Here is a 26859-nt window from a genome sequence, read left to right as displayed (position 1 = left end):
TTGGGTACTTTCAAAATTCATGATGCAGTAGTTCTTAAGAGGGCAGTCTTGAAGTTAAATTAATTCTTTGGTTATAGCAAATATTTATTTTGAACACACAGAATAGTTACTGGGGATGTATTTTCAGAAATCTAGGATAGAGAAAACATTTTGAAGTCTTTGAAAGTGCTAGTATAGGCTTAAAACAAAGTTCAGAAAGAATTTTTGAAGATCCAGTTATTAAAATCATTAATAGGAAATAGTGCTGTTATCTGGTCAGTTATTCATGAGTGCTCAACTTCATGAAGAAATTAAGTAAGTACCCCTTTAAATCACTCTAAAAATAATTTTAAAACTTATGTTACAATGAACTGTCCATTAAAAAAAAAAATTAACTAGCACTAGGATTTCTTTAACCCTGTTTTACACTGTATTGTTCTAAAGATCTTCCTAATTTATGACAGTTTGTCATTAGTTTCCTGATTAATCAACTAGCAAGTCAAGGATTCAAACTGTAAATTTTTGAACATTAATTCCAGTATTAGTTTTATTTATCAGTCCATTTTTTTGCCTAAATTTTATGCATTCCATAATAATCTGCACAGACCATTTCATATAGACAAAACAGTTCAAATTCATACTTCTGGAAGACTGTCTCAAAGATTAATTCTTCCCTGCAATGCTGAAGACAGCTTTCAGCTTTTTAATAGCATACCATTGTTCAGTAGCAATTTAGATATTTAAGATAGTTTGTGATATTGAGAAACATATTCGCAACCCACCTGGTCAGCAGACAAGCACAAGCTAGTTAGGTATTTCCACTTGTTCTGTTTTCTAACACCACTGAGTTAAATGTAATATCCTATGTCCCTTCACAGCCTTATTACAACAATATCCAAAATACTAGTTTAAATTTTTTTCCAAGGATTCTATTTTCATATATTGATAGTTTATGACTGTCTGGAACTTACTTGAAAACATATCCTTGAAAACTGAAGGCAGCTTGAATGAACAAAATTGTCTCTTCCTGACAATGTTTACTGCTGACTGGTGAGGGAGACACCCAAATAAATTTCAAAATAGGTACTGCAAGGAAAAAATGCTGATAAACTAACATACATTGGAATTGTACCTAAATGTCTATACATTCTATATTAATTCCAGTTTTGATGTTGGGATATACTCTGCTGTAAAAACAGTTTGAGGTAACACATACATTTAACTTTTTTAATACACATTTTTCAACATTCAATCTTCAAAGCATATTTTTACTTGGGTCTTTCAAAAATGGCATAAGCAAAGCCTTTTTCTGAACACAGCCACCTGTGAGAAGTAGCATCAGTAAGTTGTTCAGCAATTTGATTCAGAGAATTTAAATTACTGAATTAGTACCTTCACTGAGAGATTAAAGTCCTCAGAAGAGGCAGCTTCAAAAGAATTGGAAGAAAGCAATTAGCTTCCAACTTTAACTGAAACAGTTGAAGCTGTATCTGCTTCAATAAAATGATTAGAGAGAAAGTAAACACTTCTGATTCTCCTTAGCACCACCACGTAGTTTTTGATTCAACACGATGCTCGTAAGAAACAACGCAGGCTCCCCCCACCTCCTCTCTAGTTTCATGCCCACATCCATTTTGTTATTAAAAGGAAAAACTATCGGAACAGTTGTACCCTTGTGATCAATACAGACCAGATGCTTGTTTGCCTTTGAGCAGACAAGAAGATGAGAAATGCTGAAGTGGACTCTGAGTACTCTGCACACTGTAGCATTAGGTACAGAAATGCAGCCTGGCTCAAACAAAAAGCAGCACTATTAAGAGTAACTAGACTGGTTTAATTACTTAAGCTCACCTTACCAGGAATAACTGTTAACATCTTGCCACAAGACCTCATTGTGCAACCTGGGTCTAATGAGAATCAAGAAAAAAAGTCAAGCTGGTTTTGTGTAGTTGATTTTATTATTACATACTAATAATACATATCAACAACAGCTGTTATCCGAGTAAACCCTTAAGGGCCACATGAGTGCCATAATGCAATTATGGAACAGAAGATCAGTGTGAAGTGTGGAGCAGCACAGCATCTGATTAACAAAAATAAAATAAAATTAAAAAAAAAAATCAATGCTGTGAAAACTTATGGTATTAAATTTCACTTAAAAAAAAAAAAATCTTAGGAAAGGCATAAAGTTCACAAACTTCCCAAAACACAGGAAAAGCCATGTGCATCCCCCCCAGTGAATCCATCAGAACTTAATTCCATGAAGACTTTTTTTCAAATTCAGTGTTTAAATTTTCTACGTATTTCATATTTTTCTTTACTGTTAGAGAGCACAGTAAGCCGATCTATTCTACACACAGACATTGCTTCACTCTTTTGGGGCAAATTACAATTACCATTTCCTCTAGCTTTAAACAGCTATTTCAACCAATATATATACATATATGTGTAAACAAAATGCCTAAATAAGGGCTTAAAGCAATTTCAGAGAAGTATCCCAATTCAGCTTTTTGTGCTCTTTTCTTCAAAATCCAAAGTGACAAATACAAGCAGCAAAAGTTTCCACTATTGCAATCTAAAATAAAATAGTGATCCCATTTACTTGTACGAATTCATATCAATCATTTAAAGCCACAATTCCAATTAATTCAAAAGGGCTGAGAACAGGAATAAGACATTTACAGTAACTGCACAACTTGCATGGCCAAAAAAATCTCAAAATTAATTTTTAAACTGTTATTAACAAGCAAAGGAATGTACACATGTTGACAATTTAACATGTAACTCAAAAATAGACAACTACTGCACTGATCCAAATTTGTTAATGAGTAATCATATTTGAAAATATACAAAATCTGAAGTTATTACATGAAATTAAAACCTAGTTGTAAAAAGTGCACAGTAAAAACTGAAGGTAATTACTATATAAATTATCCACAGAGTGTGTATTTCCTGGTTTAGGGACAACATTAAATTCTGTTTTATCTGTTGTAAGTTCTAAATATTTTGAAGCCATTTACAGCACCAAATCAGTTTTCACTATCTGCGTCCTGTACAGCAGCAGCTTCCGAAGACAGTTGCTTAGCTGTAAGCTATCGATTTTTGTTCTTTTTAGAATTTCCCTGCAACAAGAAACAAGTGAACAGAACATATAATTCGGATGAGAAATACCTATACAGACAACATATAAAACCTGATAATCTATGCTTACAGCAAACAAAGAAGAACAGACAAACTGAAAATAAGCAGTCCACAGGCTTTTAATAATGGAAGCTTGTAACTGCTTGCTCTGAAAATCCCTCTATCTTTACAGGCATAACAGAGGAAAGTACCAGATATTTCAAATAAGCACAACAGTACCTTACTTCAATTGAAACATGGTGGAAAAAAACCATTTGAGTTTTGTCCCAAGACACTCAATTCTATTAACACCACTAATTGTCAAGTCAATCAGCAAGTCAAATCATAATTCACCCTTAAGTGATATTTCAGATATCACTTATAGGGTAACTGCCTCAAATTAAAATCAATCCCCCACACTACCATTTTGTTCCAAAAAATAATAAAAAAAATTGACTTAGTCTATACAGAATATTCTTAGTTTAGAAAATAATTTGTTCTACAGCTAAGTAACTCACATTTGACTTGCAACTATCCCACAAAGCAAAGGGGTAGGTTAAAATAAACTTTTCTGCAATACTTACTTACTAGCAATTATCTGTCTTCCTATTTCCTAAAGATAACATTTGTTTTTAATCTAACCAGCAATTCTCTCCAAGCGATAATGGCTTTTACTGCATCATTTTGATTTCAACTGAATCGCCTTCTACATTTGGCAACACTTGGCAATCTGTGTCTACTGTTTGGACATTGTGAACTACCTCCTTACAGAGTACCACTTCGAGTCTCAAAAGTATGACAAGTGAAAAATTCCAGAAAACATTTTATAAAAACATGAAGTGCTACAGTCAGTATGCAGCCAAGAGCTTCGCTCTAAAAACACAAGCGCTTATACACCAAAAAGTAATTTCAAAGATTACAATGCCAAATCAAAACACTCAGACATCTGAAGAAAAACAGTTTTATGCACGCAGGGAAGAGTTTATTCTAAAAAATAAAAATCACCATCATGGGACCTTTAATCAAAACATGGATTTTATTTTTTTTAAAAAAACTCTTCAGTGAAACCTTCTTCTATGCATTCCACAATTAAGGAGAATAATGCTAGTTTCTAATGCTAGTTTCTTAGTTTCACAGCCAGATGAGTGAAGGATAAAAGGCCTTCACAAGATCTGTTTCTCCCTAGAACCGTCAGAATAAGATATACCAGGGTTTAATCACTGTCTGCTCGAAACAGCAGACTTCTGTATTTTTCCATCATTTAAATTCAGGCAAGTCAAAAACTTGTTTCTGGTAAATGGGTAGACTCCTTACTTGGAAAATAATTTAAGAGTGCAGTTTAAGTTCACAGAAGAATGTAAGTGGCAAATTTTTCATTCCTACATATGAGAGGCAGAGAAACTAGAATATGGAAACAAACCAGAAAAGGAATAGCTGCTAAGAACAGAGTATGCTGCAACCAAGGGAGGAGTGCAGAAAGGACACTCCTACTAATAAGATAATCATAAATACCCAGTATCATTAGCTAGATTTGCAAGTAGCTCCATTTTCACTACATATAAACAAAAAAAGGAGCTGACCTTCTGTCAGAGGGTACACTTTGAAAGCCTGCTTTTAAGAAGCAACATAAAGTGTTTGTTCTTTCCCTCATATATGTTTTGCAAGAATTTTTTCTTCACTGAAATGTGCAGGTTTAGAGTTTTCTTTCCAATAGGCCAAGAATAAGAACTATAGCTTGTGAGTTGGTTTGTTAAAGAGTAGTACTGTAGGAATGCCAAATGCAACCCACAGACCTCCAAACTGCAGCCTGTGCCTCATATCAACACTTGGCATCTTACCTTACTAGTCATCTTTAGTGTGTCAATTTCTTCCCTTTGTTTAGTTAAGGTTTCATTCATGCTGCAGAGATGGTCACTCATCATACTTAACTGATCCTCATAACTTCTCTTTGTTGTCATCAATTCATCCTAAGGGGGGGAAAAAACCAAAACAAAACAGAAGCCTTTGTTCAATATTAGTGACAACTTACAAAGCAGCCAACTTCTACCTCCACTTTGTAAGCTGCACTTTTGATGGCGAATGCATGCAATTACACTAAACTACTAAACAAAAAAAACCCCAAACAGTTTATGAAAGAAAGTCAGTAGCTATTTTTCTTTTACCTGAAGTCTCATGTATGGTCTGTTCCCCTTATTTTTGCTCTGTTTCCTTTACAATTTCCCCCCCCATTTTTTATGGCTTACATAAAAAACTAACAGCTAAGTTTCCCAACATTGCTTCCAGCCAAGAAAGAAGTTTATAGGGTTCGAGCACAGCCTATACATGAACATATGTGGCATATGAAACTGAAGGAATTAGCAACCCACATGTAGTTGCACAGTTATGATCTCTCTGGGATTAGAGGGACACGGTGAGATACTGTGCAAGACTAGAACACAGCAATGAAGGGATACAGACACTTGAGGAAGGACAGGATAGAAGGGGAGAAATCATGCTTTATGTGAAGGAGTCATCTGAAGACAATTAAGATCTCACAGGTAGGGATCAGAGAAGAACAATAAGGGTGATATGATGGGCATCTGCTACAAACAGATAAAAAGCTCTCAGTCCCAGACCCTGATCCTCATGAGGGATTTTAACTACTCTAACATGTCCTGGAAGGGAAACAAAGTGGAACACAAGCAATTCAGGAGTTCTCGAGTGTGGGAAAGAACTTCTTGATACCAGTGATCAATACACTTAAGAGAGGCTGTCTACTGGACCTGTTACTCACAAAAAAGGAAAAGCTGCTCAGGGGTGTAAAAGCCACTGGCAGCCTTGGCTGAAGCAACCATGAGCTAGTGAAATTTAAGATCCCGAGGGAAGCAAGATGAATAGTGGAAGTATAGCAACCCTAGATTTAAGAAGGGTAGATTTTGGCTTTTTCAAGGTCTGCTTGGCAAGATCCCATGTAAAACTGCCCTGGAAGTTAGAGGGACCCAGGAAAGCTGAACAATAAAGGACAGAGCAAAGAACAGTCCAACACTCAGGAAGCTGAGCAGTTGTGGCAGAAGGCCAGCATGGCTGTACAAGAAATTCCCAATTAAAGAGCTTGATCTGAACTCTCTCTGCTCTGACCAAAGGAGGAGACCAGTTACCTTCAGAGGACCCTTTAAGCCTAAAAAATTCTATGATTCAATACTATGCAGACTTCTAAACATATAAATTACGTGCCTGCTATCTTTGCTTTAGAAGTTTAATATGTAATTAGAGATTAACATCTCATGCTGAGTTGTCTATTGATTGTGGAATTTGTTAAAGAAACAAATCAAAAAAGCATTTCATGTTTATGAACATTTCAAGTGTGTATCCCTGTATTCACTGCCTGTATGGAACATTTTAGGTACTCTCCATCTCAGACAGGTGAGCAATAAAGATATGAACTAAATACAAAGAAAACAAAGGCATTTAAGCACTGAATATTTATACATACTTTATTTTACTACTGGCTCCTTTCTGAGCTGTGTGGAGGGGAAGGACAAAGGGACAGGACAGTCACAGGATGTCTAGTGTAAGAGTTCATTATCTACTGTTAACAGTGGCTTCTTAAAGATTACCCTACAGTTATTTTTGCTTAATATTAACCTATCCATCTCAAAAAAATATCCTGGCATTTCTAAGACTTTCATTCACAGGTGCTAGAAAGGATTAAGAATTCAGTGTATGGTGTAGGAGACTGCACTGTCATCATTTTCCTAGTCCTGTTTCTAAGTCAAATGGACTGATGTGCAGTCAGCTTGTCAGTATCACATTTAACTGTACAAGGAGTAGATGCGGGTGCTGGCTGTACACAAAGTAATCCATCCCTTGCAGAGGGAAACAAACCACTAAAATCAGTCATGTAACCAAATTTTGACATTAAAAAAATCCATTTTCATAAAAAGCCTTGACATCAAATGTGCTAAAACACAAGCTTGGCTACTACAACCTTTTTCTTGCAAGCACGTTCCACTTCAACTTTATACCTGAGATTTGAAGTGCATTATTTAAATCTCTTCTCTACATACCTTTACAGTTTTCACATCACATAGCTAAGGACCTAGTAAAGGCATGACCATGCTCGATGGTCATAATTTTTCTCTTCTAACTTCCCCTTTCACACAAATATGAAATGCATCTCTTACATCATTTAAGATTTTACTTGCCTGTAATCTACTGATGTTTTGACTAGCTAGTTTCAGCTCTTCTGTGAGTGATTCCTTGGACTTCTCTGCTAAAGACAATCTTTTGGCAAGTGCTCGACACTGTCAAACAGAACAGGACAGGAAGGGTAGAAGGAAGGAAAATTAGTACCAGAGTATTGCCTTGTGCCAACTTTAACTGATTGCTTTGGATGTTTCCATCTTTCTGTAATCCTCAGATTTCAAGAAACCTAGTCAGAGCTTGTACACATTTTTAAATGTAAAGGTAATTAAATACTTAACATCGAACTTTTGTTTCATTTTAGAGGATTACCATATTGCCAATCCTCTAAATCTCACATCCTTCATATTATTGCTAGGAAATATTTCATAAGTAAAAAGCAACACAAACAACTCACTTCATACATTGCCCAAATATCAGAGAAAGATATTTTAAAAAATATTTAAGATTATTTGGTCTGTCAACCAGGAGCTTTGGTATATTCCACATCAGTTAATAACACAAATTGAAATGGCCACTACTTTCAAGAAAAATTACCTCGTGATTTTAAATGAAAACAGGAAGTCATAGATAAAATGAATTGTTTTGTTAATTCTTCAAGTTAAGTATAACTTATGCCTAAGAACCGATTTCTCAGAGGACAGCTGTTTACATCACTTCATGATACACTAATATTTTTGCATGACATCAGCATCATTTTAAGATGAAGTTAAAACTAGCTTGTTAACTAAAGCCAGTCTCTTCAGCTTATATAAACAAACCTATACATGATACACACAGTACTTCTTAATAGACTCAGGACAAGGCTACCAAAGGGTTTATTAAAAAAATAAGTAAATAAAGTCTTTCTACATTATCCATTTTTATGCATACTAGAGCACAGCCAAAACATATTCCAGGAACTGATTTTTATGAAACGTTATGTCCCATATATTTAAAGTCACTGTCATACCACTTGCCAGTGGAAAGTTCAAAAAGAGATTTACTGTTTTCAGTATAGACACTGCCTGTGTGCTCACCTCAGCATGGAAGTGCACTGATTTGCTGTCAGCAAGCTGCAGATGAGATGTAAGTTCTGCTATCCTTGCCATATAGTGGTTTTTTATCAGGTCTTCACGAGACTCAACATCTGGAGCCTGGAAAAGCAGAAATTTAAGCAGACAGATATTTATGTTTAGTAGGCCGAATACTTGCATCACAACATTGCCCTCTATACTGACTTCTCTTCCTCCCTGTGAAGGCCTGTCTGCTTTACCTGAAAGCATTAAATTCCCCAAACACAACAGAAAAATTACAGCAGGTCACTCTGCAATTTGTCTCTCTGATGGTGACTCTTAGTGTCAGATTTCCTTAAAGGACAAGGAGCTGACTGAGGATGTAAGAAGTTAGTTTGATTTAACATACCAAGTCTCTGATGAAGACGAAGATCCACTGCAGAAATAGACTGCCTTCACCTACATAAAAACTTACTGGCTTTTCCCAACAAGGAAGAATTCCTTCACATAACTAAATTTCAAAACCTCACAACAGTCAGAACTATTTCTTATGTTGCATGTTCCAGAAGTTTCAGACATTTGAACTTTAAAAAACCAACCACACAAAAAAACCCACAACTCACCAGTTTACTCTAAGTTACAGAGTAACTCACTGGAGGCAACTTTCACATGACTTGTCATTATCTTCAAGTTCAGTTGCTTTCAAGAATTTGTATCAGTTATTATCTGTCTCCCACTCCCTTTTTAATCATACCTTCAGAAGAAAAGGGGGAGTAAACTAAAACACGCATCAGTTCCCTGCAGTGTCAGAAAAGGGAAAGCGCTGAATCGGACTCTGCTAAGTTCCTGCTGGGGCAAACGTTAATGCTATAGCAGTGCTACATAAAGAGTTAATATTTAGTCCAACAGCAGTTCCTTTCAGTTGGTTTGGGATAGCCTGTACTTAAATGTTAAACACCAGGCACTACAGCCAGTGACTTTTTTGCAGTTTGTGTCCTTCCTCAGGAGTTCAGAATTGAGGTTTGGAATGCAGTTAAGGTTACTGAAGTACAAACAGACCAATGCCCTCTTCAAATTACAAAGAACAGACCTGGACCACAGCTCAAACTGCTCCAAACTGCTTACATGAATAAAAGATAATTTTCTTCTGCTTTGTGGACTGTTAAGAAATCCATGTATTTCTTGAAACTTGAACATATAGTGTAGAGATTACATTGGTGACTCGTGCCATTATCCTACAGTCTTTTTGGTAATTAGACCTCTGGAATAAGTTTAACAGAATCAGAATTGAAGTATTTACCAGATGTATTTTGATAATGTTTAAAACAGATTACCTTTTCATTATCTGTAGTTATAGTCAGCATTCCAATCTAGAAAAGGAAGAAAATACACTTAAGTGAGAACTGCAAAAAATAGTTAGCATAGCTGCAAGTCATCTCCACTTCAGTCACAGAAGGATTTTAATTTAAAACAAAAAACAAAACTTGCAATAGTTAAAACTAAAACCCAATTTAAGTATTTCCACCTGTAACAAAAGCAAGAGCAATAATATACATGAATGCTTTGAACAGAATTAAAGTTGACACCAACTCTCCAAATATTAAATATCCTTTGCCTTACAATGTATCCAATGAAAAAGCCATAAAAGCTACAAGATGCAGCTGGTTTGTATGATTACACAACTGTTTGATTACTTGAAGCTAATTCAGAGGTATGTTAGTACACCGAAACATTACTTTTCATGCTCAAGAGCAAGGAAATCCACCTTGGATTTCCTGAGCACCTTCTGAATTCCTTTATTCCCAGTTTGACTAATAAATTACATGGACAGTTCAGTGTGAAGCACTGGCAGAACTCTAGCAGAGGGGTGTATGTGAATAACTAGTTTCATGGAAGAATGTCTTCACAGAGAGTCAGGAGGTTTTTTTCTTACCTCAACAGGACTAGAGATTTAGGTTTATGGGAAATATTTATACAAAATGTTGACATGTGAGTTACATTAAGCATTGTGGCTAGAAAAAGCCATTTTCCTCAAGCTCCTAATAGATCAAATACAGGACCAAAAACTTAAGATGCCAGTTTACTTAAAAACTGGTGATTTCAAAACAATCCACGAGCCATTTTTATCCTGGAGCAGGAAAGCAGGGAGTGGCGAGTGCAGGGAGGAAGAAATCTATCAAGCACCGAGCTAAGTAGGTTATTTTTCTTACAGACAACATCCCTGTTAACACCACTTCGGAAGCAGTAATTCAGAGGAAATGCCAATTGCTTTTAAATACTAGCAATAAACAGGGAAGACATTTACCCAACACAGAAGAGGAAGGAGAAAATGCATACCATATCCAAATGCAATTGTTGAGCCCAAGTTGTGTACGTCCATGAAGGTTACATAAAAATCAGTGCTCCAGAAAGTACTGAAACCTTGAATGGCTTCAAGTTAAAATAAAGTTACACTGACTTGTAGTAAGTCTTTCAACCCATTTAAAAATACAAGTTACCTACTTCTGTTTGTTTTAACACACCTATGAATGAAAAACGTATTGGAAACTCAGAGCTGACCTGAGAAATGTACTACTTGCAAGGCTTCCTGACTACAGTCAGAAAAATCTAAGATTGAAGCATCTCTTATCTCCCCCTCAGACATACAAGTACAGAACTACAAAAATGTCACCATGGTACTAAAGATACCAAAGTCGCAAAAGCCTTTCCTTTCTTTTCCTTTTGCAAAAGAAGTTCCAAACTCTGCAGAAAGTATTAGCAAGCAGCTTTGCAAACACAAGGAGCCCAAGTGTGAATGCATTTCTACACAATCAAAAAGCTTTCATTATTAGTGTTCCACTGATCAAACAGTACTGCTATTAAAGAAAGCAGATTGTTCCTCTTTTCAAGGAAAAGGGTCACTTACCAGACTAGTACTTTTAATAGGTTCCCTTGGACTCTTTTCTGTGGTTTCCTTCTTTTGTTCAGCTACATTTGGCAAAACAGAATGCTCTTGTGTAGTTTCAGTTAAATGACCACTAAGAGAGTTCTTCAGTTTTTGGTTTTCTTTCTCAAGCTTTATTTTAGCTAGCTGGGCCTCCAACATCCAATGTTCTTTTTCTTGCTCAAGTTTTGCTATTTTCTCCAAACTCTGCTGGACCTTTAGGAGGGAAAGTTTACAATCCAGGTTATTGAACACAAGTTGGGAAAAAAGTCACACACAGGAAATGTTTTAAAAGAGTACTATTTTAAACCATTACATCAGAGAGCTAATGAATAATGCAGCAGGTAAACAACTACTGATTTGAGCTGTACACTTAACTGTGGTCATGTATCCAAAACAACCACATTATTTAATTAGTCTGAAACACGCATCACAAAGTTACAGCTCATAGAACTGGCTGTTCACTTAGTATATTAGGTGAAAATCAGAGCAGGGAAAAATTTTATTAAAACTTGAAAGATGTGTGCCTGGCACTAGCATTGTCTTGTTCTATGCTAGAAAGACAAACAATCTCTGCCTGCCTACTTGCCCCACTTCACACAGACAGAACTACTCACTTGTCCAGATAATAAATCAACCATGGAACAGTACCCATCAGATCACTCCACCCATTTCTGTTGAAATTCCTCTCATTCCTACTAATACACTTTGAATATTGGCCAATAAAAAACCCCACCACTGAAATCTCCTTCTTTAGAAGTTGACTTTTAAGAGTCATGATAGTGACTCAAGCACAGTCCAAACATTCAAGCTAATGAAGAAGTTTTACTATTAATCAGTCGCATTCACATCAGAAGATAGGCAAACTGTATGGGCCTTTTAAATATCATTTAACCTCCCTCTGCTTCATCTCCCAGAAAAAAAAAATATATATGCACACTACAATAATGATAAACTGCAATCTATTAATAGACTCTAACTGAAAAGAAAAAATCATTGTTCTTAACCAGTGCTAATAAATCCTACATAGTCCAAAAAAGCACTCAAAACAGTACACAACATTAGAAAGAAATACTTCAGTATGCCTTATTCTTGTCCTTATTTTGCATTTATTTGAATTATCAAAGATTTTATATTTATTATATACGTCTTCATTTATAAGTGAAGACATCAACGGCATAATCCTGTCTCTTATAACTACATGTACATTCTGCAGATACAGGAGAACAAGTCTTGAATAAACCACCCCAACACGGGTAAGTTTTACCTTCAAAACTCTACAAATAAGATATCTACAGTCTAATTTAAGCTTCAATATACGAGTATATATGTAAAAAACAACCACACACAAATATGTGGAGACTATTTGATACTACTTTACCTTTATAAAAATACACTAGCATGTATGTTAGGAGAATTTATACCAAAATACCTGTTGTGCAAGACCTTCTCTACTTTCTGTGGAACTCAGGAGAACTCTGCGATTGGCCAAAGCCTCTTCATAAGGCACTGAATCCACACAAGGCTGCAGAAGGACAAAAAACCTCAAAACATGTTTCACAGTAGATCAGATTAAGTATTCTACATTTATTTTCTTATTGCCCTCCTTCCTTTACTAAAGGGAAGAAAAGCACCTCCCAAGTGTTTACCAGCCAGTAGAAAAAATGGTTTGAGCTCACAAAAAATACCACCCCAAAATCCACACCTGATTAAAAAGTGCTCAAAAAACTCCAGGTGTTACTTAATGATCAAATCCATCCTAAGGTCCAGTTTACAGACATTTCAATAAAGTGATTTAATGATAACTGTTAAGCACGCTATCACTTAATTGTTAATTTTAATGGAGACAGTAGGGAGATCTGGCAGTGTTCATTCCCTTGGTTCAACATGTTTTCTCCACCAGCATACCTCTTTCTCAGCTGCTTTTTTTTTTCCTCTCACTCTCCACTGTCTTCCAGTGAATATGTGAGGAAGTATTAGAATATGATGTCATTCACTCCATATTTCTGGTGAATATGGGAGGAAGTTTAAATAAGCAACTCTCCTTGGAGTCTTGGCACAGAAGTAATTAGTGGAAATGGGTAATGGCAGAATCGGCACATACTCTCAGTTTTGAGAGCAACTATGCTCTCTAAATGTTTCAGCAGCATTACTGCTTTAAGGGTTCAATTTCCTCAGCCAAAGATTCTCATTCAGAGAATCTCATCCATTCCAAATACTGAAAATCCTTAGTTTGTATTCTCTTTGGCATAACCAGCTGTCAACACAACTACTTTCTCTGTGCAAGCATGCCAGCTGAACACACCTTCTTCAAAGATTTCATGTAAGCAACCGCCTTCTTCTTGTACTGCAGCATACACTCAGCTGAAAAAGGGCTGATGAAATCTGTTCCTCCTTTAGGGCCATAGCTCAACGAAGTAGTGAAGTGATCCAAGTTGTTGCTAAAGAACGAGGCAATCTAGGCACATCAAGAAAAGTCACTTTTCGAATTAAGTTGACCAGAAAGATTCATGAGAGCAATTGCTCTTTCAGTAGAAAGTAAAACTGAACTTCACAACAAGAAATTCAAACAAGCTACAGGCTCTTCCACTTAACTTAAACATTACTAAAGCTCAGCATTCTCTTTACAGTATCTACTTTTATCACCTATTCAGTTGTTTATCTTGTAGCCTGAAAATACCTTAGAACAAAGCTGACACTACAAGTTATTAATATCAGAGGCACACTTAGATTTTCCAAGTCATTCAACTAGGATTTTTTTTTTTTTAATCTGCATAAGTTAGGGCATTACAGCAAAACAAAAATATCCATTACCTTGCCCGCTCCATTTGTTAAAGCCACAAGAGAGGATAAAATACAGTCATTGGTAGTTATGAGTTTCTGTGTGGCAGTTGGAACGTCTTGTTCTAAACTAGCTTTTTGACTGTAGTGCTTGGAAATGTCTGGAAAAAGAAAAAACAGATTTATGTCAAGCTATGGTTTTTGTCTATTTCAGCAACCATTTTCAAATTCAGCTTATGACCTTGGGCTTCAAACACTTTTCCCATCTTTAAGCAAGATGTATTAACGTTGATTCTGGATCCTCTTAGTTCTCTTTGGTATACTGCCCTAGACAACTGTTTGTGATCATCTGGAACAGACATTATGCCTGTTACACAAGGAAGAATAAAGGTGTATATTTAAGTCTACTCTGTATTCCAAAAATCATACCTATATAGGGGATCCAAGCTCACACAGAACTAACACTTCAAAGTACATTTTCCATTTCCATATGTTTACATGAGAACACTAAAGGTAGAATTTTTAGTCACATCCAATATTTGAGTCTTAAGCTTACATGATTTAGAAAGGAAGAGTATTTTTATTTCTGTCAGAGCAAATTTAGAAGACTAGCAGAAACTCAGAATACTACTTCCTATATTCTAAAATTCTTTCAGGCAAAATTAATAGAACACTCTTCAGAAAGAAAAAACCCGCAACATTTTTTGAAAGTCATTCACAAAAACATCTTATCTTAAATACACTAATTAATTTCAACAGCACAAAAATTTAAAAACACTCCAGTATTTACTATGTAAGAACAAACATGCCCAACTTGGCCTAATTAAAAATAAGTAATTATTTGACAAGTTAACATTTTGCACCTATTTTACAAAAAACCACTATTGCTACACAATGGAGAAAGCAATCACCAACAGAAGTTATAATTTGAGGCAAGCTTAAGTATTTGGAAATTAGTCTGGGTTGGGAAGGAAGAGAGAAGTGACAAATCAAGCATTCTGGAGTATGGGAGTGTGAGGCGTTAAGCACATTTCTCTTGCTGGCTCATGAATTCTACTGACAGTTTTCTTCAGTACTTTGCTTCCATTTTCTTTATTTCTTTTGATAAAGTATAAGTTGGGTTGGTTTTACATTATAGCAACTATACAAAGAGGTAGAAGGTATTGATAAATAAACTTACCTATGTTACAAAACTCTTAGTTTAGTGTCTCATTTTGTTTGTGGCACAATCTATTTTTTTTTTTAAAGGAACACTGCAAAATGGGGCAGTGCTATTAACATTATTACTAAAAGACTAGAAGAAACAAAAACCCATTTCGCTTAAAATTACAAAAGCCTAATGTTTAAACAGCTGACTAATATTAAAGCAATTCACCTATATGGATTAGTTTCTCCCTGGAAACAGCTACTTGGTACAGAAATTCTAGGATATACAGAAACATCAGTTTCTGATACAGAAACTGATGATACAGAAACTCCAAGTTTTAACCAAACATCACTTCATTGACAACATAACATATCCATGTCCTTCTGATAAAAGAGAGGTAAGCCATTTTCAAGGAGGAAAGTTAAATTTCAAAAGGAAGTCAGACTTCTTTGTAAGCTTTGGTTATGTAGTCATGTTAGAAATAGTAATCGACACATTTAACATTGTTACAGAGAGAGCGCGTGTGTACTACCTTAAACAGAAAAAAGCAGAGCTGAAACATACCACTATTCCTGTACTCTCACCTTTTAAAACCTCATGAAATCCATGAAGACTTGTAGCAATGTTTGTAAACACCAAGTTGTAATTTGTCCTAAGAAGTCCTTCTGGTTTTGTACCTAAAAGTACCACACGGGAAAAAAAAAAAAAAAATTAAGATTCAACCATGAATGAAAAAAGTTGGCTTTGAAAAATCATCCGATTTCTACCTACTAGAAACATTTGTATGATCTTTAGAACTAAAGAATCATAACAGATTCATTTACTTAAATATCCCCTTCTTTTACTGTTAGATATATATACACACACATCAAATTTTGCCAGAGTAGGCAGGTAAGAGACTTCCAAGTTTCCTAAATTTCATTCAGATTTTACAAATATCAACTCTTTTGGTCTCAAAAAGCAATTATGCACACGGAAAGATTTACATGCTCACTGCTGTAGGAAGAACCATCTGGGTCCTTCCAAAGCGTGAAGACCGAAATAACCTGAAGCGATACAATAACCATTTCTTCTTATTCAGAGTATGCATTTGGATATAATTTCCCCACACACATACACACAAAGGTTTTACCCGATTTTGGTCATTACTACAAGCTGTAGTTTAATAGAACAGGAGGAGTTGGAAGTGATAATTAGTAATAAAGTGTAGTTTATTAACAATTTAATGATTCAGAGATGACAAAAGACGCTGTCAATCATACTATAAAAACCTAGAGTAATTTCTTCTCCGCTACAGATATGACCATTTAAAACACGGTACATGTGACTGCTTGGTAATTTCCAGGCCTGCACCATGACCGTGTCTATCCAGAAGGAAGAGTGTGGATCACTAAAGAAACACTCTATGGCACACTCAAGTCTCCCAGCCTGGACCAAAGAGGGTCTAATATGACAGAGCATATTGTAGAACTCACTTGCCCCATAGTTTAGACTGAACCTCAAGAGTAGTGTTAACCTTGTTTTCCTCCACCATAGAAGTGGGATTCTTTTGTCTGAAGTTTTCTGGTGTGGTGGGGTTTTAGGGGGTTCAGTTTATTTTATTTTAAACTGGTTCAAAAGGAAAACTGTACCTTCTAGTCACAGTGCAACCAACTGACCTAAAACTGGCACTTACTTGGTAACACAAGAAGACTAACGTAAGTATGTAGCTTCTCAAAGACTGCAGTCAACCTTTTCATGTCTCTGTGTAGCTCCGTGTTTCTACCTCTTAAAGCAGCTGTGCAAAGAGAAGACTCACACTCTTCTTCCAAACTAGACATACAGGAATTATTTTTTTTTTTTTTTTTTTAGAAGTAAGCAATTATCTTAAAAAACAAGTTCATGAGTTTTGGAGTAGATAAGTTGTCTACATCCCCAATTCAAAGCAACAAAATACTAGGAAAGGTTAACATATCAGAATAAGATAGCATATGTGAAAACTACTGCACACACATACTATCTATCCCACTCTTCGGAACTTCACTGAAAAGCCACAACCAGGAACAGTTTACACTCACAGCAAATAAATTATTGAATCAGTTTAAAGACTTTTCCTCTAGTACATATAATTTATCTTTTCCTTAGTAAGGAGCAGAAGGTACAAAGAAGGCATAAACCAAGCTTTTTCTTCTTCCTCAATCCAAAACCTCTTTTTAAGAAGTCCTTTGCACTAATAATTCACACTCCCCTTTGACCCACTCAGGAACAAAGATCTTCACTGCAGAAGGGATGTGCATCTGGACAAGTTTTACTACATTGCTATATTTACTGCATGAAAAACAATCTTCATACAGGCTTGAGAAATTAACATTTTAAGTGTATCATAACTAAACAGTATCAATGCTACCAAGTAACATTAAGAAACATTAAAAAATCTGTGCAGATTTCATTAAAGTCTCATTTATGAGAGGGGGAAAAAGTTTATAAAATACATGGTTTTAGCTCTAATGACCAGCTGAAAAACATGCATAACCTAAAGGTCCAAAAACAAGCAGGCAAACAAAAAAAAAGTTCTGCCTTTTAAGAGAGAGTACTTTAAGGGTTGACCTAATATTTAAGTTGTAGATGTTGACAATGCTGCATGCCTGACACTTAAGTGCCCCTTCAATTTGAGTTACCAAATCAAAAGTACCTTTTTAACTGATAAGGAAGAATCTTTCTTAAAAAGCATAAGTAGGAAGCTAAATGTTCTGAGAAGGCCTTCAATTTCACAGCTGTTTCCTGGAAAGAAAAAACAACACATAAGTATTTTTGCTCTGTAAAAATCTTTTTTCAATACTAAAAATAAAAAATCTTACCAGGACTGTCACAGTATCTTCTGTAATACTCTCAAACAACTGAAGCATTCCTTCCTCCAGAGGGCGAACATATGAAGCATTTTCATGAAGATACTGTGAGAACTGAGTACAGAGAGATTTTAAAATGGTGGTTGCTGAAGGCTCTTGCAAACTGTTTCAAGTTAACAATTACACAGTCATACAGTTCAGCATAGCACCTGTCATCTTAAATGATCCCCAGGATGTCAATAATAAGATATTACAGTCAAGTGATGTGCAGCAACCTCTTCTACAGGACACAAACACAGACCTAGAGGGAAAGTGAGAAATAGCGAAGACTACGGTGGAAGTCCAGGCAAAACTCCATCTAAACCTTTGCCACAGCCCCCTGTCTCATTTTAACTGCCATGCACAGCACACCAAACCCTGCTTTTTAAGTTTAAACATTCTCACATCCTTGCTCAAATGCATCAAATTAAGGCTAGATCCATGCACCATTAAGCCACCAGAATAAACTATCCTACCTTCCTTCCAGTTGTTGTTTGCCTGTCAGCCCTTGTCCTGTGCATCAGCACAAACACTTGCACAGATGCACTGTGCAAAGTATTGAAGAACTAAACTCAGTTAAAAACTGAGAGCAAGAGATATCTTTTAATCTTCACCTGTATCCAATCCAGTTTTCAATATGCATCGAAGCATGCTTATGCCAATGCAAAGGATGGAGCAATAACTAAAGGCAGAATTCTTACTTTCAAGAACTATGACAGGCTTAGGCAATTATGAAGTTTTGGCCTCACAGAGCTGGCTGACTGCTAAAAATTGCTTAAGTAAATTCTATGGCTGAAGCACACCTGAGAACAAAGGTGTTTATTCTTACACAGAATCAAAACCTAACAGTACCATCAGCTTTCAATTTTGATATCACAGTATCACAAAAAGCTTTTCCCACAGATTTTCACAGGTAGTCAGAAGTGATCTTGGTTTTTATTTTACCCCACAGAAAGATACCTTCACCTTTGATTATTTATACCACAATAGTAGCTAAAGATCCCAGGCAAATAGGATGCAAGAAATTTTAATTATTTCTTGTATTATTACAGTGCAGTAACACAGTGTTAACAAGAAAAGAGAGATGCCAAGCTCTCATTCATGCATGCACAAATCTGGATGGAATTAGGGAAAATTCCTAAATCTAAAGAGGAAGAAATAACACATGCAGAATGCTCCTGACTTTTGTTGCAAGAGAGAGGACTGGAGTTATCTGGCATGATGCTGAAGACCCAGCAGAACCCAGCAATCCAATACTTAAAGAGAAAAGGAATACTTGAACCTGGAATGGAATTGTCCACATCTACTTTGAGTGTTTGGTGGGTAAAATAGCTCGAAAGCGCCAGACAAGACCTGGAGTTGGGGAAAAATAAATCAGTGCAAGTGTGCTAAGCCACTACCTGACACTTGTCTCATTTTCTCTACTGCACTAATGGGAGGTTTTTGAACCACTCAGTGGAAGAGTTAAGACCACACTGAGAACACTTGCCAAGCAAATAGATAAATTAATCAAAAATAGAGGAGCAAGAGCAGCGTCAGTGAGTGATAAAAGATGCTTCACTACTAGGAAGTCACAGCAAAAACCCCGAGAGGTAGTGTGCACTGAGGCAATTAGGTCATGAATGCACAGGGGGGCAGATTACAATAGGCATAATTATGACAACAAAGCCTGAACTACTGCATCAGAGTCAATTATCAGAAAAGGAGAATCAAATTACAGTCCTGATTAAGTTGCATGTTTCAGCTGTGTGAAAGCACTTCCCTGCTGAAAAGCAACAAAGAAGTATTAACTACAACATCAAGAAAAAAAAACCCAAGAAGAAGTGATGTCTAAGAAACCTGATTTTATTCCCTTAGTGTAAACTGCAGTAGTTCCTGCAGAATTCAAATCACCACGCTGGGCCACATAAACAAGGAGACACAGATTCTGCCCCAAAGAATTTGGAAGATGACAAAGCCACATAGTTGTCACAAGAAGGATGTGCCATTTTGAGTACATTTGGTGGCAGGAGCAAGAAAATGTTGTTCTCAAACTAAGATCTATGCTGAATCTCTGTAAAAGTGTATTCTTGACTCAAACAATTGAGAAGGTAATCAGAGTGCGATTTCTCTAGTGGATAAACACCTTCATAAGCGTATTTGTTGTCTGCAAAGAGATTAAAGGAGGCCTTCAAAGAGCAGGAAAGATTTGCGGTAATTAACATTGCCACTACATGCATCGCAGCCATTTGATGAATGCAAATCACGTCCATCTTCGTAGCTTAAGTCTGAGCCCTACAAACTACTAAATTGAAATTATAGCCTGAATCAGAAAATACTGTTATCCAGCAACTTAAATGTGCATAGGTCCACTTACACTATAAAGTCAACAACTTCGATGTTAAAGCAATTTTATTCCAAAGCATACATATATGCATCCTCACACAAATCCTTGTGCACAAAGTTCTTTCCCATGCTTCATGGCATAGAAAAAGGAAGTCAAAAGATGCAGCTTAGCAGCTTTGAATGATACTCTCAGAAAAGTCTTTCCATGGCGTTGCACAGAAGGAGACAGGTCAGGTTTCTTATAATAACTTCAACATGCTTTACAGACTTGAAGCTTCAGAATACTTACAGGAAAGGTCTTTATACAAATAGCCCAAAATCAGACTATATAGTTGGTTTTTGACAAGGGAACAGAGTCTAAGCTCTCTCCTTCATAAGCCTACCTGAACATCGAGTCTTCACATTACAGTCAAATGCTTTAAACGCAAGACCTTCTGTCTCAGTATCTCCCATGCCCCGGTGCATTAAGACAAGCACCTATTTAGCAGTGCAGTATTTGTGTATTTTAAAATAAGTCAGCTGAACTTTTGACAAGTGCACTGTAATTTAGCACTTAAAAAGCAAAGATTTGATTTGACTATCATATTGCTCTTGTAGCAGAGGCACAGGGGAAAAGGATTCTCTGTAGCTACACATTCACCCACATTCAGAGAATTCACCCAACAGAAAAGACTTCTCATGCAGGCTGCCTCTCAGGCACACACTCACAGCATTCCAGTAAAGGTGGTAGAAGTTTGCATGACCAAGATTCACTCATGAAAGTCTACATAATCGAATATACTTGTAGCTCAAGTGTGTAAGCTTTACCTTCTGATTTAACGGTGATATAGTGTCTGTTGCAGAATCAATGGGAAAGATCTGTACCTTCTGCTCAGTGTACGTATGAAAGTTTAAAAGAGCTGTTACAAGTTCTTGAACAAAAGCCAGGGCCTGGCCAGCAAGGTCTCGCAACTTTAGCTGTAAAGAAAGTTATAAAATGATTACATATTTGACACACACCCATTTAAATGTGAAAAAAATTTACGCTTTGATACAAAAAATTGCTAGCAATGATTTCTTTCTTGTTACTAGTTCAGCCTAAAATACACAGCAGCAATTACCTTTAACTTAATTTTTAAAGTTTATAAACTACAATACTCCTCAGAAGAGCACATTCTTCCATGGCAACAAAGTACATTTTTATTTCATGTAACAGGTGATGCTTTACCTTTGCTGCATTCCTCAAACTACAGGCCACAGGAACACTTAGAGAGAGGTTAATACAATTACAAAAACCATTTCTGAAATTAAGATTTCTAAAGACCAATAGACTAATGGCTGACAATAGTTCAGTTCTTTCAGTGTGGTGATAGTGAGAAATTTGTAACACCTTGATGTAAGTAAATCTAACTTTAATTAGTAAAAACCAGTAAGGTTTTCTCCCATAATAAAAGGTGTCTGCTTCTCTCACCAGTAACACTCAATTCTTATTCTCCAACCTGGATAGAACTGAGCTGTTGCTCATGAATAAGGCTATTTCCGTGGCTTTAGTGCAGTAGGAACATAACCAAGAAATGAACCCAAAATGGAATTTTCTGAAAAAACAAAGGCAACAGAGAAGACAACCACACTCTGTTGAGATTTATGGAGGAGAGTAAGGTTAAAGTGACATTTCATCCAAGAATGACTTCTCATTGAAAACATCCATCTCTGAAAGAAGCGTTAAACCAAGAGAATCTTGATTATGGATCAGGGCTGGTGGTGCGTAATTAATGCAGTCATTATACTCAGTTTGTGTATGTTAATTATCTATGTAAGGAAGGAAAACAGACAACATTACTGTTTTGCTGTCCTTTACACTGCAGCCTGTGCTTGTACACCAGCATTTTGCTTCCACTGGCAAAGCCAGTCATAAAAATCTGTCCTGGAACATTTTCAAGACTGCAGATCTTGGAGCATGATGCTGGCTGACATAGTGCTAGCAGAAAATAGTAAAGGGAGAACTCTCCATGCAGTTATTCACATTTCTCTTAGTACTCAGCAACAGGCTGATTTAAGACTACTTCTATCACGAAACTGGACAGCAGATCACCTGTTCTCACAGCAAACATATCAGGAACAAGGTCTCTTTACAGACACTTCTGAAGAAAGAAGAAAGCAGCTATCTGAAATCTTCCTACAGTGGCATCTGAATGCACTAATTTGAAGGTTCAAGACATATACGAGCAAAGAGAAAACACACTTGAGTGCTGTGGAGCCCATCATCAGTGGTAGCAAAGCAGGAAAATATTGACTGAATCAAGTTATCTGATTTACTACTATGAAAAGCCTTAATATATTTAGCTATTCACACAAAATTAATGCTCATTTTTGAATACTGAGAAAACCACATTCCAAAGGAAACTGATGAAATCACAGTAATAAACAGAAACTTTATTTTGTTTTTTTTAAAATAATATTTAAATTAAGGGTGAATTGGCTGCAAGAAGAGGTGTTTTGGCAAAAAGTATCCCATAAAAGGTAAGTGAACCACACAGATTTCTCAGAGATACATGATTTATTCCTTAAAAGGACTGACTAGTAACAAGTAATATTAACTAATATGGTACTCTTAACACAAACACCAATGTATAGTTTACAAATGCTAACATTCTTTGGGGCTCAATTGATGTGACTGCAGAAGCCCTGTTTGAGGGCAAAGGAATTTAAGACACCAAAACAAAAAGCTTAAGACCTCTAAACTAACGTTAGTTTTAACCAACTTCAAAAATGAAATGTTCCAAATTCTAACTTACTGCAGGTTGACAAAGTAAAATAATATTTTGTATAACTTTAAGAGACAAATAATAAACATCCTTGCCTCCTTTTTAGAAAGGCATGCCTGAGTTAACACCTACAGTGATCATCAGCCACTAGTCAATGGATTAGCTCTAGTGAAGTGAGGTGAGCAAACGACTCCTCACGATAAGAACAGTACAGACTATCTTTGAAAAGCACAGAGGCTTTGTGGGCAGAAATTTCCTTGGAATATAATTATATTAGTGAGATAGGCTATCTTCTGCCATTTTGGGTCACTAAAATGACTGGTTTTATTCAGTATCTGTGTAGAAATTTGCATCTCTATATATGAAGCCACAAAAAGCACTTACCTGGTATCTTCTGTTGTGTAACGGTACATTCAGAGCATTGTATCGATTAGATCCTACAGGACAATAATTGAGTTATATGCACTTACTAAATCATGGGGTTTTTTTAAGAGACACTTATTGGCAAATAGTGATTTTCTTAAAAATAAAATTTCATTGCAGTAATGTTACTTACATGAACTGTAACATTATCTAAAAAGATACAAACAAATGGCTTCAATAAAGTAGGTCTAAACATCCTCACTCAAGAACTGTGACTAGGTGGAGAGAATACTTCCATACTTGCTTCAGATTGTAAATCAAATTTAACCATCTGAATTTGATAGGTAAGAGCAGAATCCTCTTGCCCAAAACAATAGTATTCATCACTAATAAGACTGAAATCTTTGAAGAAAAAAAAATAGAAAATATATATATATACACTCAAAGCTTGAAGATGATCTTCAAATTTCAGTTACATTCCAGGACTGACAAGTAAGATTAATGTATATTTTAATGGTTTGCATGTTTGTTTTTTTTTTTAAAAAAAAGCTCCTGCATACTTGATTTGTTGATAATTTAAAATAAGATGTACTCTCCAAATTTTAGATCATTCTGTTCCAGTTACAGAGCAACTAGAATTATTATTTATTATTCAGTTACAAGCAGGTACAACTTTTTAGGAGGTAGAGAGATATCTGTACCCAGAGAACAGCTGATAAAGCCCTACAGATTTAAGAGGGATCATATCCATCCTCAATTAAATGGAACAGTAACCATTTAGTTTAAAATTTACACACAAAGGAAACTTACAGCTTCGTATTCCTTTTCTATTATTTACATTTGATGATTAACACATGGGAAAAAGCAGTTGTATTTACATTAAAAAACACCATCCAAAATTACTGAATCTTACCCATAAGGAAACATTTCAGAAAACTTTTGTTATCTCTCTACTCTCAAAATCTTGCTTAGCAGTCAACAAATCATTTGTTACTGAAACTGATGCCAGCTGCTAGCTACACTTAAAACCAATTACAGAGCCTATAGCAAGACATTTGGAATCCATAAGCAGATAAACATTTCCTGACTTTTTCCCATTCTTCTACCACTAAAGATCTGTCCACTATTTGCAGTGTTTTTTAAACAAGCAAAAACATTATACCATGGAAGCTGAATGAGCAGATAAACAAACTACCTGCATCAAAGTTCTCACTGAAATAATAACCACCTGTAAAAAAATCAGCTAAAAAAAGCCAGAAAAGTAGAAATAGGGAGCAGATGCCAGGCAAAGTGATCTTTGTGAGAGGAAAGAAAAGGGTGTCAACTCAAGGCACCAACACCTAAGCATAACATGCTGTATGAGTCAGCATTTCCTAAAGAGAAGATGATCAGGTGTTTCCAAGCCAAGATTCACTGGATTGCCAACCCAGTGGAGAACTTGGAAGGGCCACCCCTGAAGGACCCTGCCAGATCAGCTTTTAGAGAACCTAAGGCTACTTAAAACTTAAAATCATCAATTTCTAAACTAAATTAAAAATGCAAACACTACCAATAAAACGTACCAGAAATTCAACAGCCTGTTTTCACTTCTCTGCTCTTTCTCAATACTTCCAGCTTTTTCACTATTCCAGGTCCTCCTAATCTCATGGCCAGAGTAGAGACTGCTGCCTGCTTAAGTACAACCTCCTGTTCAAGCTACTTACAACATCATCCCATAAACAGCACTGACATACTAAGTGATTCTGGAACTAAAGCAATGCAAAGACTAGCACTCCTAACTTCATGGTATCCTCTGTGCTTCAGTTGACCTAGTAGCACTTGGAAAGGAAGCCAAAAAAAAAAAAAAAAAGTTGCTTCAGGTAGAGTTCACCAAATTCAAAGGGTTTTTTCTCCTAAAAAGATGAACAAGTCTGAGACAAACCATGGATAAGTTCTAGTTCCAAGAACTAGAACTGTTCTCTGATCAGACATGAGGCATGCTGACAGACTTCCCACTAATAGTAAGTGTAGATCGTTATTGATGTAACGCTTCATTAAGTCAACATCTCTGCAGCCACTAGTTTATCCCCATTTTAACTTACTGTAACTTTTGAATATACCCTGCAAAAAAATACTGAGATTAGTAACTAAAGACATCTTTGTGAAGAAACCAGTGAATTTACATTATTCTTCCATCTTTCACAATATTCTGTCAACATTAAGCAAGACAAAAGCCGAATTACTCAAAAGCCTTAAAAAGTTTTAATTTTCATTTCAGATACATATATATATATAAACTTGCTATTTTAAGATAACTAAGCAAAGTGATGACTAGTATCATGAATACTTATCACAATTACCTCCAAGTGTCTGTTCAGATGTCCAGCATTTCTTACAAGTAATGCATTTTAATTTATAAAGACTACTTCTTCCAGATGCATACCCAAAATTAAACAAGAAACCCAGACCAAGGCAATACGTACTTGTGTCATTAAAAGGTACTTTTTCATTTATTATGCATAGAGATTCTTCCAGTCTACTGCCCAAAGCTGCTTGAAGATTCTTTAACTGTTGCTGGCTAAATAACAAAAAGACAAACATAAAACCACACACACATACACGTTGTAAACCTTTAAAATTTAATCTGTATCATCACCACCACCACAGCTCACCAGAAGCATCCCTTGAGTGTTACAGGTATCTGTCTCTAGAAATCAGGTAGAAATAAGACAGTAGGAATAATTTTTCTTTCTTTGTGTCATATTTTAAATATGACATTTTTGTTCCTAACAAATGCAGTGAATGACACAATAAATTATTGTAAATCCTTAATTCCATTTTTCATAAGCTCAACTTGCTTTAGAGTTAATCTTTACATTGTTTTCCAATTCTGTAATTATTATGTAACCTACATGAAGATATTCTTTTCTACTGGAATTTGAATGGGAATGCAAAAGGACCTTTAAGTTAGTTACTCTATATCTGATGCAGTGTTCCAATGTGCAAGGAGTGAGCTGTTGATAATTCAGTTAACTATATCACTACTAGAAATACCTCACGAGCTCTTCAAAACCTCACATTTAAACACTGCTATGATACAACCCATTCTCACAAGATTTGGCAATTTTGTTTCTGATGCATTCTCAAGTGATTTTTCTCTAGATCTGCTTCACTTGCATTTAATTGTGTATATAGATGTGAACTCAAGTTATTATGACTACTAATGTCATTAGTACAGATTCTCGAGATTAACAGTAACATATTCCACAATTATATACAATATGTCAACAAAGATTACTACATATTTATTCAGACCAAATTCCACACCTTACCCAGCTTAGGCCCTCAAGTTCTTCACCGTTTTGCTTCCAGTTTGATATCTAGAACTCCTGCACATATACTGGAGGGAATGTGTCAAAGTGACAGTTTTTCTCCTCTTTTATAAAAATTTGCAATA

The 26859-nt window shown here is 35.9% G+C and overlaps 1 protein-coding gene across 1 annotated transcript in view; it reads right to left on the bottom strand.

The window, feature by feature from the left end:
• Positions 1 to 3016: 3016 nt before the first annotated feature.
• PPP1R21 (protein phosphatase 1 regulatory subunit 21) overlaps positions 3017 to 26859 on the bottom strand; it is a gene marked incomplete at its 5' end in the record, with an annotated part of 30893 nt that continues 7050 nt past the window's right edge. Inside the window, 16 exons of the mRNA XM_010165503.2 lie at positions 3017 to 3101; positions 4938 to 5066; positions 7284 to 7382; positions 8301 to 8417; positions 9611 to 9646; positions 11182 to 11415; positions 12632 to 12724; positions 13505 to 13657; positions 14014 to 14141; positions 15712 to 15804; positions 16803 to 16939; positions 17799 to 17887; positions 17965 to 18066; positions 21124 to 21273; positions 23445 to 23497; positions 25886 to 25980. Coding sequence (XP_010163805.2) covers positions 3072 to 3101; positions 4938 to 5066; positions 7284 to 7382; positions 8301 to 8417; positions 9611 to 9646; positions 11182 to 11415; positions 12632 to 12724; positions 13505 to 13657; positions 14014 to 14141; positions 15712 to 15804; positions 16803 to 16939; positions 17799 to 17887; positions 17965 to 18066; positions 21124 to 21273; positions 23445 to 23497; positions 25886 to 25980 — 1738 coding nt within the window. The remainder of the gene's footprint in view (positions 3102 to 4937; positions 5067 to 7283; positions 7383 to 8300; positions 8418 to 9610; positions 9647 to 11181; positions 11416 to 12631; positions 12725 to 13504; positions 13658 to 14013; positions 14142 to 15711; positions 15805 to 16802; positions 16940 to 17798; positions 17888 to 17964; positions 18067 to 21123; positions 21274 to 23444; positions 23498 to 25885; positions 25981 to 26859) is intronic.

The sequence above is a fragment of the Antrostomus carolinensis genome, unplaced genomic scaffold (genome assembly GCF_000700745.2).
Source record: "Antrostomus carolinensis isolate BGI_N321 unplaced genomic scaffold, ASM70074v2 scaffold24533, whole genome shotgun sequence".
Classification (NCBI taxonomy): Eukaryota; Metazoa; Chordata; class Aves; order Caprimulgiformes; family Caprimulgidae; genus Antrostomus; species Antrostomus carolinensis.
The sequence above is the reverse complement of the archived record's forward strand: the minus strand, read 5'-3'. Positions and strand labels throughout refer to the sequence as shown.